Source organism: Hydra vulgaris, chromosome 04 (genome assembly GCF_038396675.1).
Source record: "Hydra vulgaris chromosome 04, alternate assembly HydraT2T_AEP".
Lineage (NCBI taxonomy): Eukaryota > Metazoa > Cnidaria > Hydrozoa > Anthoathecata > Hydridae > Hydra > Hydra vulgaris.
In genome coordinates, this window is record NC_088923.1 from 9,765,356 (window position 1) to 9,782,397 (window position 17,042).

Genomic DNA, 17,042 nt, shown 5'->3' on the forward strand with positions numbered 1-17,042 from the left:
TAATATAGGAAGATCTAAATTATTGCGACAACGATTGGCTGAAAAAAATTGAGTTTTATCTGAATTAAAGTTCACCAGCCATTTAAAGTTCACATGCTGTAGCAGAAGTGAGATCTTTTTCAAGCTTCAATGCCCCCTCCAAGCAATTAGAGACTGTTGGCTTTTTATAATGACAAGAATAATTAGTAGTATCATCAGCGAACAATGCCACCTTAGATGTCACAAGCTGTAGAAGAGTTTAAGCAGGAAATTACTTTAAATACAGAAGCTGGAGTGATACAAATGTCAAGCAACAGATCAACCCGTTTGACGGCTATATCAGGTAGAACGCAACTAGTGAAATTAGGAGATGATATTGATGAAAAGTTTTTAGCAAACAATTCAGCTTTGTCTTTAGGTGAGGTGGCAAAGTCTGAATTATACAAGAGAGATGGAGTTACAGATTTTCTTTTGTTATTAACACTATTAAAGTTTCTCCAGAAGTCATGAGAGCCTAATTTTTGTGATGAAATACGAGATTTCATGATCTGAGCATAGCGGGCTTTGGCGTTAGACAAAACCTTTTTACAATGGTTTCTAGCAGTATAAACAGACGTCAGTTTTCTGTAGAATTGTTTTGCTAATAGATACGGAAGTAACGATTTCGATTGGCAATCGCAGCAGCACAATGTGAGGTAAACCATGAAGGAGAGTGAGGCTTGACCTGGAATCGTCTGAATCCACGAAGTTATGTAAGAAGCACATTTGTCGACAGTAAGACAAAAGATTTCTACCCAAGGGCCATCACGAAGAATATCATGGAAAGAATCCCAGTCAACTTTTCTGTAGTTATAAGAGGTTCGATAATAGGGGGATTCAGATAATGAAGAAGAATGAGATATTAGTTTTAGAGAGATCAAACTGTGATCAGAAGCACCTAAGGGTAAATGTGGAGAAACTGAGCACTATGATCAGAAACAAGACATAAGTCGAGTAGAGAAGGTAAATGATTCGGGTTGTCAGGAAAACGAGTTGGAAAGTTGACTATTTGAGTTTGGGATTGAGAAAGTCAAAAGTTGTGGGCTTTAATGCCTGCAGAATCACTGACACTAGAGCCAAGCCATTCAGAGTGGTGAGCATTAAAGTCACCGACGACTACTATATTAGTTGATGGATAAAGAGAGAGGGTTTTATCAATGTGAACAAAGAGAAAGGCGATAGAGTAAAGTGGTGCTAAACGAAGCCACTTGAAAGAATAGTCTGATGATTCAAACCTAGTTTCACGACAAATGGGTAAATTCTTACGAATGTAAATGCCCAGGCCAATTATGTGACTATTGGAGTCCCTACGAATTAAAGGAAGATAACCATCAACACTAAAATCACAAGATGAGACAGCTGAACTCAAATTAGGCTAACAAAGAGCAAGTAGGTCTGGTGAACTTTGCAAGAGATATGACTCAACAGAAGAAAAGTTACTTTGAAGACAACAAATATTAGTGAATGATAGGTTTAGAGAACTTGGTGATGATGATGGTTTTTTGCGTTTTTTATAGTTTTTGGTACTTTATTCATTTTTAAATTAGATTGAAAAACTTGACTCAAAGCATAAATAGTACTCAGAACACTGTTTAATAGTTTTGGCCTTCGAGGATGACTTTAATAAAACGCTTATAAAGAAACAACTTTTATAATCTCAAAAACTTTTCTAGATACACCATATAAAACAAGCTTCTGGAGAAGCCCAACATCCAAAACTTTGTCAAAAGCCTTAGATATGTCAAGAGGAATAGCCTTAGTCTCTCCGCCTCCGTCTAATGCACAATAAAATCTTTCAGTCACAGTAATTAGCAAGTCAGCCGTAGAGCGAGAGGATCAAAAACCGTACTGATTATCGGACAGCAAGTTATTTGACTCAAAATGGGATGCAAAGAACTTGCTAATAACAGAAAGAAGACTGATTCGATGATAATTAGAGGGGTCAAAATGTTCACCAGAGTTTTTGAAAATTGGAACTGCAGATGCCATTTTCCAGCATGTAGGAAAAAAAGACTCAGTCAAGCTCTTATTAGAGAAAGTTTAGAGAAAATTGAAGAGAGTTTTGGAGAACAATTTTGTGATTCTATGACAGGAATGTTTTTGCACCACAAGCTGTAGAAGATTTTAATCAAGATATAACTTTAGCAACGGAAGCTGGAGTGATTTAAATGTCTAACAATGGGTCAACCTGTTTAATTGGAATGGAAAAAAGAAAATGACCATAAGATTCGAGAGTTGAATTAGAAGTTGGAATGATTTGCAAAAAAAAGCTTTTTGTAAACTATGATTTTAATTTTTTTTTAAACAACTTAAGTCTCAACTTTATTACATAAGAGTACTTTTGGTAAAGTAAGTGTTATCATCTCCACAAACACTTTTTTTTTAAGCATTAATTTATAAATTTTGGAATTTTTTTTTAATATTTGCCAAATTGCCTTTCTTCCTCAGTATTAATTTTACAATTTACTTGATAAAGATTTTCCAAAAGCCTCTAGAGCATAACGCCTTACCTCTTAGATACGAGATTTAGTAAACTAAGAATTGGACCTTTTTGAATAAATTTTATGCAATAACAAATTTCCCTTTGTTCTCAAGAGAGTTATTCTTTTGAAAAAAATATAAAAAATAATTACGATTAGATATAAATAAAGCTTCCATTCCTGTCTGAAACTAGAAAGCTAGGTAGGAGACGCATTTTTTAGCTGAGAGTAAAAGACATCAGCCCAAGGACCGTCACGAAGAAAATCACAAAACCATTCAGTGTAATAAACATTAAAGTCACCAATAACAACAGTATAGACACAGGGGCAAAGAGATAGGGCATGGTCAATTTGATCAGAAATTACATCTAAAAGTTTACAGTCTTGGGTAAAAGAAAAACAATAAAGAACAAAGAGAAAGGTGATAAATGAAGAGGTTTTAAGCGGAAACAAATAAAAGAATGGTCAAAGGATTCGAACCTGATCTCACAACAAATAGATGATTTGATGTGTATGTATACCCCTAAGTCAAGCATGTTGGACTATTGGAGTCTTTGCGAATAAAAAAATAGTACCCATCAACACTGAGATCAGAAGAAGGAATAGCAGAACTTAAAATTAGTCTCATTAAGAGCAAGCAAGCCTGAATAATTTTGAGGTAAGATTCAACTGAAGGAGGTTGCTTCACAAACCACTTATTTTTGTAAAAGATATATTAAAACAGTTATGCTATGGATGGTTTTTTATGTATAATATTTGGGTTACTTTTGGCATGATTAAATTTTAAAGAGAACTTGTCTCATTCATATAAAGAGCACGGCCTCTTAAGCAATGAGCTATGCAGACTTCTCAGTTCTTTTAATTAACTTTATGTCGAAACATAGGGTTCCTTATGTGTTCTTGACCATTCGCATTAAAAGCATTAAAAGCTGTTAATGCGTATGGATAGTGTCCCTAGGGACACTATCCATACGCAGCATTTTACCGTTAATACTCAGATACTTTGCAGCTGTTGATGGAATTAGCCTCTCGAGAGCTACCACAGAGTTCAGGAAACCATACCAGCCGGTCTCAGTACTATTAAATTGGGTTTTAGAGCTGTAACTTCATTTGGAGATAACAGGAAGAGTTGCATAAACAATATCATGAAGGCACAAGCAAAAATTATGAAAAGATTTAAGAAGATCCAGTATTCTTGATACTAGGCAGGAAATAATGTAACACTGGTTTACATCTACGCCAGCCTAATAGATGGAAGTTCGAGGCTGGTTACCAGAATTATTCTGTTTACCCTTAAAGTCTTTGATTATGAGGCCGTCTACAACCCTCTAAAAAATGAAGCGTTGATTTAATGTTGATCAACGTTGATTTTGCGTTGACATTAGCGATTAACGGCGATCAACCATAAATGGATGTTGTAACAACAGCAATGTTATCAACAGCAAATCAACATTTATTTACAAACACTGAGCGTTCGTTGATTTACTGTTAACGAAAAACAAATTTATTGAGCCGTTTAATAACAGTAATTTGCTGAGCATTTTCTGCTGGGATTTTTTTGTTATTTCTGGTGGTTATAAAACGTTTGTTCAAATTTTAATTGTATTATACGGTATGAAATGAATATAAACTTTATTGAATAACATATTTTATTAAGTAATTATTTTTTCAGTTCTTGAATAAAGATTATCCTAATGAAATTAGGGTAGTTCTTTAACTATTTGAGGATAATAGAACATCTTAATATAAATATTTTAACAATTTAACATGAAAAAGTCACAACTTAGCAGCAATTTGGCTTATTAATGCTTATTATAATAACATTACTATTATCATAGCAAATTATTAATGGCTGCAAGTATTTGCCTGATAAATTCTGACTGCAAACTTAAATCATATAGTACAAAATGCAATTTAAATTGATTTTTTCTGTATAAGAATAATAATGCCTTTATTTTTTTTTCTTTTGTGATGTAATAAAATAAAGATAATAATGCCTAAATATGACAGAAGCCTATATATGAGAGAATTTATGAAAGAAAAACGAAATACTGAAAAAAGAATAAAATATCTTCTTGAAGAGTGCAACATTGTTGGTAGAGGGAATTGTGTTCATCTAGATTTAGACATTCAAAAGATTTTTGAAGTTTCTGAAGATGTGCACAGTGATATATTGATGTTTTCAATCACTTAGCCAGAAAATAAATCTAACTATTGTGATGTTGACGACATTGCATTTAAAAATAGGTTATACAGTAGTGTTGATACTCTAACTTCAACAAAAGATTTTTTGTATGAGTGGTCATTAAAACACTGTATAAAAGATGATGCTTTAAATGCACTTTTATTTCACTTAAATAAATTTACTCCATCTATATCGAAATGCTGGCAGACATTACAAAAATCTCTTCAAAAAGTTAATGTTTTTTATGTCAGTGTAGGCGATTATATATATCTTGAAGTTAAAAGTGCAATTGATTATTACATATCAACAGTTGGAAATAAGGAAAAGCTTGATCTAGTTGTAAGTATTGATGGTGCACCTATGTACAATAGTAAAAAGACTTCCATTTGGCCTATACTAGTTACAATTAACAGAAAAGGATCCTATGCTGTTGCAATTTGGCATGGTCAGGGAAAACCAAACAATTTGGATGAGTACTTTGAAGATTTTATTCTTGAAATGAAAAAATTGAAAACTAATGGGTATAAACAGCTGCTGGTGACTATTAAAGCTTTTGTTTGTGATGCGTCTGCAAGAGCATTTGTTAAATGCATTATAGGGCATAGTGGCTATCATAGCTGTGAAAGATGTATGGCAAATGGCACACAAAAACATGGCGTAAGATTATTGGAAACGACTACTTTACTTTGTACTGACATGGCTTTTAAAAATAATTTTTATAAAGAAGGTCACCAACTTGAGAGTCTTTCTCCACTTGTTCAGTTAAATTTCCCAATGGTAACTGGATTCCCATTAGACTATATGCACCTTATATGTCTTGGAGTAGTTAAAAAACTTCTAATAAACTGGTGTAAACGTCCCCGATGTATTAGAATAAGTCAATCTGTTAAAGATAGTATTTCAAAAACTCATAAATTTACGAAGTTGTACACCATCTAATTTTCAACATAGACCACGCTCTTTAAATGAACTTGAGAAGTGGAAAGCAACAGAGTTTCGATTATTGTGCTTTATGCTGGACCTGTTGTTTTAAAAAGGAAAAATAAATAAAACTATGACTTATTTATTTCTTTTTCAATTGCTATGCACATACTGCTTTCTAATAAAATGGCCAAAAATGAATTGTTAATGGCATTTGCTAAACAGCTGCTTACATGGTTTGTCAGAGAAGTACAAATTTTGTATGGGGAGATCTTGGTAACATACAATGTTCATAGCATGATTCATTTAGCTGATGATTGTGTTAACTTTGGGGAGAGTCTTGATCATCTATCAGCTTTTCCTTTTGAAAACATTTTGGGTTGAATTAAAAAGAATGGTGCGAAAATCACATCAGACTGATGCCCAAATAGTGAATCAATTAGATGAGAGAAAAAAGTTGGATATTTTTCTTAGAGAAAGGAATGGTAAAGAAATTTCTGCCCAAGTGGTAAATAAAAAGATCACATCAAATCTATGAGACAGAGTCTATTTTATTTAAGGCAAAGGGTTTATTTTAGTAGAAGAGGTTTTGGTAGATCTTGTAAAATGCAAGGCTCTAAATCCTCATTCAGTTCGAAAGTTTTTTCCTGATTGTTTTGAAATATCTTATTTAGACGTTTGTTATGTAAATTCATTAGCCAACCTAAAAACATTTTTTCCGAAAAAAAAGAACTTTTAAAAAAAGACTTGATGATACCTGTTCAAAAAGGTGGTTATGCTTTTTTCTGCTTAGACATTGTGATATTGCTTATGATCACTGATTTCTTGAATTAAAAACACAAACTTTGATTATACTTGCAGACCATCAATTTTTAAAGAATGTCTGTGCATGTGTCATTTTGTAAAATTTGTTGTAAATTTGTCAAATATGTAGTTCATTGAACAAATTTAAAGTGAGTTTAATGCATTTTATTTATAAATTTTTTGTGTGAAACAAATACCTGGTATGTTTATAGAAATAATAAAATATTTACACTGGCGTTTTACATTAATAAATCTAAAAAGCGTTTACAAAGTTCATTGTTTTTAATCTCTAATGTATTTTTAATTTTATTTTGTAACTTATATAAGATTGTTTAGAATTAAATTGCACCAGAATATTGAAATTTCATTTGCCATTGTTGAATTTTTAAATGGAAAAATTAAAGAAGTGGAAGTGATTGCTAAAAGTTGGATGAAAAATGATGGGAAATGCTTCTGGCTGCCATTTTAAAGTTCCGCTGCGATTTGTAAAGCTGTCACAACCTTGCAGGCATCAACCTCTGATTGGAAGATATACCCTGCGAGGATTCTATACACTACAGGTTTGCATATTACTATAAAAAAATGTAAAATAATTGAATTAGATATTGAACTGTATGTTTTGACCAGGGCACTGGAGAGGATAAACATGTGCTGGTACAAATTTATTTTAGGCCCCCTTTACAATATGACTATTGTCTCATTTAATATCACTTATTTTAAATCCAATATTCCAACGGGCAATTGTTTAAATTATATGTTCTGAATGTCTTTAGAATGTTTAAAAAAGATTTCCAACGATTAAAAAAAAGTTTTTTTAACAATGTTTTTAGTTTTTTTTTTAAACTTTTAGTGTTTTTTAAAAACTAAAAAATTCATTAATTTTCATGGGTTTTTCATTAAAAATTCATTAATTTATGTGGTGCACCAATTGCACTCCATTCTCATAGGGCCTGCTTTTGCCGCAAACATTTCAATTACATCTTCATTAGATATTGATAAATGATTTTACGTACATAGAATTGTGTTTATGAAGAAGCTCAGTCACACTTAGAGAAAGCAGCAGATACTTCAAATATTGAAACTGACACCGAAGAGAAAAAAGGGACAAAGCAAAAGTAAATTTTACTAAAATTAGTTTTTAACAAATAAAAAATTTTGCAATAAAGAATTACACAAATCATGCACTTTTTTTGTTTATAAAGTAAAGTTTATATTAAAGGAGAAAGACAGTAATGACATTTTGTGAAAGTGATGAAGATATTGTGGTTGGTGATGAAGAACTATACGGAAGATACTATTTTGATAGTTCAAATAGCTAAAGAACATCTAACGTGATTCCAAATATAGCAGGTTAACTATTTTTGTAAAAGTAAAATAATGGTTTGTTAAAATAAAATGCTTTTTTTTTTATTGAATTATAGATGTTTTTAAATCAATATCAACTCCCCATTTACACAGTGAAATAGCAAGCTTTTCAGTTGCTGAAAATAACAATGACTTCTCGAAAGAAACTAATCTATCTCAAGGGAAAATGATGTTGTCTTCAAATATATTGGTAAAAAAAAGTCCTAATGTTGCTTTTGTTCTAATTAAAATCTGTGTGCGTGTGCAGTAAAAAAATTAATAGAAATCAGAACTATATGTTATAGAATATAATTTTGTTGACAAATATTTTATAAATATATGTTTGTTGACAAGTTTAAATAAAAATCACTATATAATGTTTAAAAATTTTATTTAATTTTTGTATGTATAATTTATCTATACCTAGGTAGAAAATGGCTCTAAAAATTGTGTTTTGGATAAAGAGGATATCAAAGAAAAACATTTGTCTTGCCAGGGTAAATTAAATAAAAGTTTTATTTATTTTTTCCATTTAGGTAATTTTTCATGGTTAATTTTTTACAAAATATTTTACATAAATAATAATAATATTGTTTATTTTACTACATTTTTAAAAATTTTCTAAAAAGATTTGCGTTGAGTTGGATGGCAAAAATAAATAAAAGAAAAAAGTGATTCAAGAGTCATATTTAAAAATCCATGTATTGAAATTAAGATAATTTCATTCATAAAGAATGAACATAATATTTATTCTGACTCTTAAGTAATTTTTATTTTTTTTCAATAATAGATGAGTTCTCTTAGTCGTTGTGGAGGTAATATAAATCGGCTTTTGCTTTTGGAAAGTTGTTGATGAGCAAGGACGCTGGGGCCTGTTTTAATGTCTCGGGTGGTTCATTGAAGATAAATTTTAAAACATACACCCTTTATCATATGATAGTGGGTAAGAATGGTTTTATGCATTTTTTTAGATTTTTTATTTCACAGGAAATATATTTTGATTATCCTAGTCAGTCATTTATGTAACTATTTGCTATAATTTCTGCAGTTTGATTTTTTTCAAATTTGATTTGAATTTTTGATTTAGATGCGATTACACGACAGCATCATGATGCAAAAATTTGCGAATGTTATTCAGGCATTTCGAAATTTTTTAAGGCAATCAGGAACACGACTCAATCGAAAAGTTTTGAAAATGAACAATGCTGCAAACGCTAAATAAATTGTTTGAAAATGTAAATTTTGTGTTAAATTCATATATATATATATATATATATATATATATATATATTTCGTAAACTGTTGATATATATTTTTTTGATATATGCATCAAAAAGCGATAACAAAATACCGTCGGCTATTATAAAAATCAGTGTTGAATCACCAAGAAAAAATGATTGTTAATTAAACGTTGAAAAGCAACATTCGATCAACGTTTTTTGTAAACACCAAATCAACGTTGATAAGTGGCTAACATTTTGGACAAAAAATCAATATGGAATTAATGTTGACGAGAAACATTGAATCAACATCAAATCAACGCGTCATTTTTTAGCGGGAAGACAGTAGCTGGATACAGTTAACATCAGTCCAATATGAGTATTTTTACAATCATTTCTCTTTTACTCAACCAAGAGCCCTTAGGCAAAGGATTTTAAAGTCGGAGTTTGTTTCTCCAAACCTTTGGCTAAAAAATGTAATGTAGATGTAATGTAGATGTAATGTAGATGTAATGTAGATGTAATGTAGATGTAATGTAGATGTAATGTAGATGTAATGTAGATGTAATGTAGATGTAATGTAGATGTAATGTAGATGTAATGTAGATGTAATGTAGATGTAATGTAGATGTAATGTTGATGTAATGTAGATGTAATGTAGATGTAATGTAGATGTAATGTAGATGTAATGTTGATGTAATGTAGATGTAATGTTGATGTAATGTAGATGTAATTTAGATGTAATTTAGATGTAATGTAGATGTAATGTAGATGTAATGTAGATGTAATGTTGATGTAATGTAGATGTAATGTAGATGTAATGTAGATGTAATGTTGATGTAATGTAGATGTAATGTTGATGTAATGTAGATGTAATGTAGATGTAATGTAGATGTAATGTAGATGTAATGTAGATGTAATGTAGATGTAATGTAGATGTAATGTAGATGTAATGTAGATGTAATTTAGATGTAATTTAGATGTAATGTAGATGGCAACAAAGTAGATAAAGAGTAATAAATCAAATAAAGTAATGCTTGCCCGTTACAACCAATACAAAAATAACTATTTGTATAATTGATACAAATTTCATTATGTTTGCATTTAAAATATTATTTTAATTTTCAGTTTAAAATAATAAACTCATAATTTGGTGCAAGATTTACGAATAACTTTTTAGTCGTAGGTCATAATAAAATTATTTTTTCAATGCCTCGTTTTTTGACTTATACAGGCCCTAGATTTATTTTTCACTTGCTTGTTTTTTAACATCTTGTAGACACTAAAACATTGTAGGCCCTCGACATAAATGAATAAGACGAAAAAAAAACAACAGAACAGAACTAAAACTCTCTCCTTGCAAAAGTTAAAATAAATATGAGTTGCTAAGTTACAGTTGTTGAACACTTAATGCCATCTATGGAATAGAGATATACAGGTGATTTTTTGTTGTAGTATTTATATGTTTTATTTATTACAAAATTATCATCTTGCTTTTACTAAGACTGAACAGATGAGATTAAATGATGAAGTGAATGAGTTTTCTTTTATCTTGTAAAAGATTATTAAAATGAAATATTTTATTAGTTTTGTAAAGATTGAAATGATGCTGATGTTGATCATTATGGTAATGCTGATGTTGTCATCATGATGGGAATGCTGATGTTGTCATCATGATGGAGATCCTGATGTTTATATTATGATGGTGATGCTAATGTCGCAATTATAATAGTGATGCTGATGTCGCGGATGTTATTTGGTTAAATCATTGTTGTTTTTTTTATAGAAATTAGTAAATGGCATAACAAGTTATGAAGACATCAGGGTTAGGGTTAAGGTCAGGGTTAACCTAAACCCATGGAGTCATAACTGATTTTGTGTTCACAATCTTTTTTTTTCAGGAAACGCTGTTTCATATTGCTCGCAGAATTTACCTAGAAGGTAATATGAGTTGTTAGCATCGTTTGATTACAATACCAGGTTCTTACGACCTCGCACTTTATTGATATTTGTTATGAATGATTTAAGATGATTTTTTTTTAATTTTTCTAAACTACCTGATGTTTTTTTTAAAAATTTATTAAATTACCTGAGTTTTTTTTTTTAAGTTTTTTTAAACTTCCAGGTGGTGGTCTATATGTTGCGATTATAATTATGTTTTTTGTGTTTTTATTTATAAATTCAATGCATAGTGACTCACAATGTATTTCATTCATACAGAGATCGTTACGTAAACTATAATTAATTGAGTTGTGTATAAAAATACTTGCGCCCCCACCAATGCCAATTACGTGGTTAGTGAACTCATTTGTCATCAATTAGTTCAAATTTCGCATTTGTTTCACCACACTTATACCAAGTTTCCGTAAGACAAATAATTTTAAAGTCATGTTTTAACTCATTCAACAAAAACTTGAAGTTTTCAAAAAAAATTTTAAACTTCGAATATTATTGTTTAAAATGGAACAAAAGTTTCCTTTTTTTGTAGATATTGGAAAGACTCGAAAACTGTGCAGTATTGACTTTCAAGTACTTGTTAATTAAAATTATCAAAGTCATTCTAGTCCCTGAGAATGATATTTTCATCAAAAAATTTAATTATTAGGTTTTTCTCCATTTTTTTTGTTTAATTGATTTTGTTTTTTAAAAAATAATAATAAAAGAAAATAAAAATGACATTTGTATAAACACAAAATTACAAATAAAACAATAAAACTTAACCCTTGCTTTCTTGGCACGGTTTCTTTGAAACCCAATCGCGTACAAAGCTTGTCATACGATATATATGCAAATTTTTTCAGCCGCCTTTTAGTTTTCATTCTTTCTCTCAAGTCTTTTCTTTTTACGTTAGTTTCATAGCGAAAATCTTCATTAATAAAAATACTTTCACCCTTTAATTTAAAAGACTTTTTTGCATCTTTGCATCCGCAACGATGCGGTCGTTCAATTTTGTTTCATTTTCATTCAGTTCATCGATCCTGAGATTATTTCTTCGTGACAGTTCTTCAAAGCTCAATATTTTTATGTACTACATTTTTAGAAACTCTTTCTTTCTTGATAGATTTAATATTATTTTTAATATTTTTTTCAATGAGTTCTTCGTGAAAATTTAAGCTTTCTTTTATATCATCCTTTTCGAGTCTTTTAATTTTTTCCATACTATCCATAATTATTTTTGCTTTTCGTTGTCTGTCACTCGTTATTTTTGCATTTGCACTAATTAGTTTAAGAAAATTTTCTTTTGTTGTTTTATTAGTAACTCTATGTCTTTCCTGTACTCAGCAAACATTTCCCTGAACATGTTTCTTATTTCGCTAATGGTAACTGCCATAATTAATTGAAAACAAATGTTAACTTATAGAATTTGTTTTAAAATTAATTTTATCAGTTAATTCTCTTTTGACTCTTTCCTTGTTGTAGTTTTTTGAGTTAAAAGTATTTTTAAATTTTGTTTTTTAATAGAGTATTACCAACAAAAAAAAGTAGAAACCACAACTTTAGATTTGATAGGGAATATACTCTGAAATGTAATGTAAGAAATAACTTTTTTATAAATTGAGTTTGTAATGACCGGAATAATTTAAATAATGAATTTTTTAATGCGAAAACGGTAAACTCTTCAAAACGATATCGATGAAACAAAAAACTTTTATCTTTTACTTAAAAACTTGATTACAAGTAAACTTTAAAAATAGAACTGTTATAAAATAATCTCTTCCATGATTACTTTCCTTTTTATTTTTACGGTTTTTCTTTAATAGTAAAAAGTAATAATTAGGTGCTCCAAGAAAACCTAACTTTTATACAATTACAGGCAAAAGAGCAATTAATTAGTTTATGCAATTTTTCTTTTACGAATGTTAAGCATATGGGTAGAGCAGGCATTGAGCCCTAGAGCTCTTGATTTTTAAGCCAAAGCTCTAACCACTGCGCCACGGCTACTGACTACTGATTATTAGCCATAACGCAGCGTCAAATTTGTTGACATATCATCGAATTTTGTTGACGCCAGCGTAAATAAAAGGTTTTTTTTATTAATTTTTAATTACTCTACCCATTAAACCACCCTAATTTTGAAGGAATTACAAATTTTATATGGCCATTTATTTATTTATTTTTTTATTTTTTTATTTTTGTCAAACAACTATTTACAATTAAAGATGATTTTCGACATATAAAATATTTAAAAATATTAAATACAAAATACACTTTATCATATATAGTAGTTTCAAGACTGGAGAACCTGAAGAAGATAAAATCTTATCATCAGTAACCTTTGATAATAAAAAAGACAGTAAAAGTTTATTGTTAGAAAAAATCAAGTAAGGAATCTTGATTGACAACTAGTTCAATTATGTTCTTTTTGAATTTTTGAGAGGTATTGGCTTTTCTTAGTTTACAACTCATGCTTGTAAAATGGTTCCATAGCATTGGGCCACGATAGGAAATGGCAAAGCTCGTAAGTTTTGATATAGGGAAAGGTTTTTTATAATCTCCGGTTGATCGAGTGTTGTATCGGTTTGATATTTTAGGAAAAATATTTTCGAAAACCTTCGGAGTTTTTTAAACTGATGTTGGAACATAAATTGTGTGATTTTGAATACATTTATTTCATAAATATCAAGTGCCCTCATACTTCTTAGAAAAGGTTTAGCGTTTGTGAAGCGATTTTGAAAATAAATAATGCGTGCCGCATGATTTTGTTGTTTGAGGAGACATTTGAGTTTAGATTTGTTTGTACTACCCCAAACAATATTACCATACGATAAATAACTATGTACGAATGCAAAATATAGCTGAGTTAGGGTAGATTTGTCAAAGATGTCAAATCTTTGACATCTTTGACAAATCTACCCTAACTTTTGGGTTTTATATAAAGTACTAATATTTCTTGAGATTTTATTGCTAATATATTTAATATGATCTCTCCAGGATAAGTTTTTATCTATTAAGACACCAAGTAATTTATTTTTGAGAGAGCGCTCAACTTCCATGTTATTTATATATAGCATTGGTAAGGATTTAGGAATATATTAAAACTTTCGTTTAGAATGGAATAAGGAAAACTTAGTTTTAACAGTGTTTAAAGATAGGCTGTTCGCGTTAAGCCAGATTGATATTTGTTCTAGTTCATTGTTTGCAACATGAAATAGAGAAATAATGTTATTGTGAGAATGAAATAAAGTGGTGTCATCTGCAAACATGATGGTAGACATAGTATTTGATGCTTTATATAGATCGTTGACATATATTAGAAATAGTAGAGGACCTAAGATGGAGCCCTGTGGAACCCCACATAATATTTTAAGTTTGTTTGTCTGAAAATCGTCTGTTTTCTATCAGTTAAGTAACTGGTAAACCATTTATGGTATGTATGGCATATTCCATAATATTTTATTTTCTCTAGTAAAGTTTGATGGTTAACGGTATCGAACGCTTTTGACAAATCCAGAAATATACCTAAAGTGAAATTGTTATGAGAAGATGCTCCACTGATAACTTCAACTAGTTGCATAAGTGCATGCTCCGTAGAATAATTTGATCGAAAACCATATTGGTTACAATAAAGAAGATTGTTTTCGTTCAAAAAGGAAAAGGTCATAATTTTTAAACGCTGAGAGATAATTTAAATTTATTGATGAAAGTAAGCCTAATTGAGAGTAGTAGAAAATTTTTTTTTATAAATTTGTTGCCCCTCAGGTTGGGGGTGGAGGGTGGTGCGTAGTCAAAGGGCTTTTTTTTTCCTAGCCTCCAATCACCGCAGTTTTTTGCAGGGCCGCCGAGATCTTTAATGACGCCCGGGGCATAACAGCAATTAGCACCCCCCTAATATGATGCATATTTTAAAAGGAATTTAAATTAAAAGCATGTACAATTATACAAGCTAAAAACTGCCTTTTTATTTCGAATACTGTTGTTTTACATTATCATTTTCATAAAACGCATCTGAATTAAATAATACTTAGTAGTCTTCTGAAAGTTTAAAAGATGTCTTTTTTAGATCACGTGCCAAGTGATTCAACAATCTTTTTTTTTAATCAATTTTTAGTTTTGCTTAAAGGTTGTTCACCAACTGTGGCAAATAATAACATTGTGTTAAAAGTTCGGAAAGTCGTTCTATAAGTTTTACTATGTGCATACTAATGCATATAAAAAAAACGAATACTCATTTGAACTTCTAATATGCAAAATATCTTTTATAAAGTTTTCTTCTATTACAAAAGATTTTATTTTTACTGGTTCTTGATGTTTAAACCAGTTAAAGGAGGGTCTTAAAGAAACAGTTTTCACAATGCGAAATCTAGATTAAATTTTTTAATAAAATGATGATGCTCAACTTTAAAAATACTTCTTTCAAGCTGATGTTCAAAAATCTTGTTCAAAAACATGCATTTGCAGATTATCGTGATTTTGTTATCATCAACGTTTTGCCTAAAATGCTATTTCATAGTCAAGATTAGCAATCAGCTTATCAAATATCATGATGATGATAATGCAATCAGCTCATCATGGGTCAATTTTTTAGTTAAAGCTAAAGCAAAGCTTTACGGCAGCAGTTGAGTTCTTGTATTCGTTTTGCAATTAATTTTAGGGCAGCAATCTGAACTGATTGCTTGGTCTCCTAAAGCTTTTAAAGCTTCTAGCGAGACTGCATCTAGAGAATAAAAAAGATCTTGTATTTCAATTTCTTTATTGAAATAGTCAATAAAACTTATACATAAAAAGTTTAGTATTGATGAAGGAAAATAACTCTAGATTTTCCATTGCTGAAAATTGAAATTGCTAAAACATCGATTAACATTGATAACTCCTTTGATCCTGCCAAAATTGACGTACAATTTGTTATGATTATAAACGTAGTTTAGAAAATCATTGACAAAAAACACCAAGAGCAGTGATAAAAGAACTGATCTTTGAGGGACTCTGCTGATCAATTTTTCCACTCGGACATTTATTCTCCAAATACTACTCACTATTGTTTATCAGCAAACCAACAGTGATTCAGTTTAATAGCTGGCCTCAAATGCCGTAGGTATGAACCTTATGAACAAGTCATTGACACTTTGTTGAATGTTTTGGCAAAATTGGTAAAATATAGCGGGATTCATAAAGGTTTGTTAAGCAATCTCTGTCATGTACAAAGGCGTGTTGAGACACGCCTTTGTACATGACAGAGAAATTAGATTACTCAGAGTGTTTCAAAATTGAATATTTGATAACTCTCTCCGTTACATTGCACGGTATAAAAGCGAGACACGCCAGCTTGTAGTTATAAGTCTTGAATTTGTATCCTATATAGACAATCAAAGACATAAAATTTTGTTTTAAAAAATAATATGCAGCTGTCAATTTATTGAGAATTTAATATATAAAAAAAATAACAACAACAACAACAAAAACAACATGGAGCAAACTCCAAACATTTGTATGTTTATACTTATGTCAAATAATGAGGCTTGGCAAAAAACCAGGGCCGCGAGAAGACAAAGGGCTTTAAAAAAATAAAATTTAATTTTTGTGAGTGTGTGTGTATACATTTATGTATACTCACACACAAAAATATATACATTTATGTATACACACACACACAAAAAAAAAATTAAATTTTAATTTTTTTAAGCCCTTCGTCTTTTTGCCCCTCCCCCTCGGCGGCCCTGGTTTTTTGCCAAGCCTCATTATTTGACTTAAGTATAAGCATACAAATGTTTGGAGTTTGCTCCATGTCTGGATGTTAGCTCCATATCTGGATGTTAGCTATCCCAATCACCAAAAAATCATGGATTCGTCACTGGCTGGCATCTTTTTTCCGGATAGAAAGTATACCTGGTCTACTTCCTACCCTACTGATCCTTATTCTAGTTGGTTTTATTGAAGAACCTTTATTTAATTATTCTAAAAACATTTTAAACACTTTAAGAATTTTTTTTTAATTATTGTAGAAATTTTTTAGAAAGTTTTTAATTTAATTAAGAGTTTTTTTTATATTTTTTGTAATATCTTATTTTAATATGGGAACCTTTTAAAATTTATTCTTATTGGGTCAACTGTTGTTTTTGTTGTTGTTGTTGT

General features: G+C 30.1%; 1 protein-coding gene and 1 long non-coding RNA gene across 4 annotated transcripts; both read left to right on the plus strand.

Moving 5' to 3' along the window:
- Positions 1 to 6,681: 6,681 nt before the first annotated feature.
- Positions 6,682 to 8,336, plus strand: LOC136078981 (uncharacterized). Of its 3 annotated transcripts, none has more exons than XM_065794757.1 (4): positions 6,682 to 6,968; positions 7,426 to 7,523; positions 7,628 to 7,758; positions 7,830 to 7,963. In XM_065794757.1, the coding sequence occupies exons 1-3, from the start codon at positions 6,846 to 6,848 to the stop codon at positions 7,725 to 7,727; spliced, it is 321 nt and encodes a 106-aa protein (XP_065650829.1). In that variant the 5' UTR covers positions 6,682 to 6,845; the 3' UTR covers positions 7,728 to 7,758; positions 7,830 to 7,963. The 3 variants fall into 3 exon arrangements, 2 of the variants coding, with proteins under 2 accessions (XP_065650829.1, XP_065650830.1); XM_065794758.1 differs by having other exon boundaries at positions 7,867 to 7,963; XR_010637836.1 differs by adding an exon at positions 8,180 to 8,336 and having other exon boundaries at positions 6,689 to 6,968; positions 7,426 to 7,758.
- Positions 8,337 to 8,492: 156 nt separating this feature from the next.
- On the plus strand, positions 8,493 to 8,938 carry LOC136078982 (uncharacterized). The gene is made up of 2 exons (XR_010637837.1): positions 8,493 to 8,695; positions 8,840 to 8,938. It is a non-coding gene; the product is annotated as an uncharacterized LOC136078982 (long non-coding RNA).
- The last annotated feature ends 8,104 nt before the right edge of the window (positions 8,939 to 17,042 follow it).

What these genes read in the sequence shown, in the direction of transcription:
- LOC136078981 (XM_065794757.1), top strand. Translation starts at nt 6,846, where the DNA reads ATGATGGGAAATGCTTCTGGCTGCCATTTTAAAGTTCCGCTGCGATTT. An exon ending in GAGGATTCTATACACTACAG is followed by an intron (nt 6,969 to 7,425) that starts GTTTGCATATTA and finishes TTACGTACATAG; the next exon opens with AATTGTGTTTATGAAGAAGC. An exon ending in AAAAAAGGGACAAAGCAAAA is followed by an intron (nt 7,524 to 7,627) that starts GTAAATTTTACT and finishes TTTATATTAAAG; the next exon opens with GAGAAAGACAGTAATGACAT.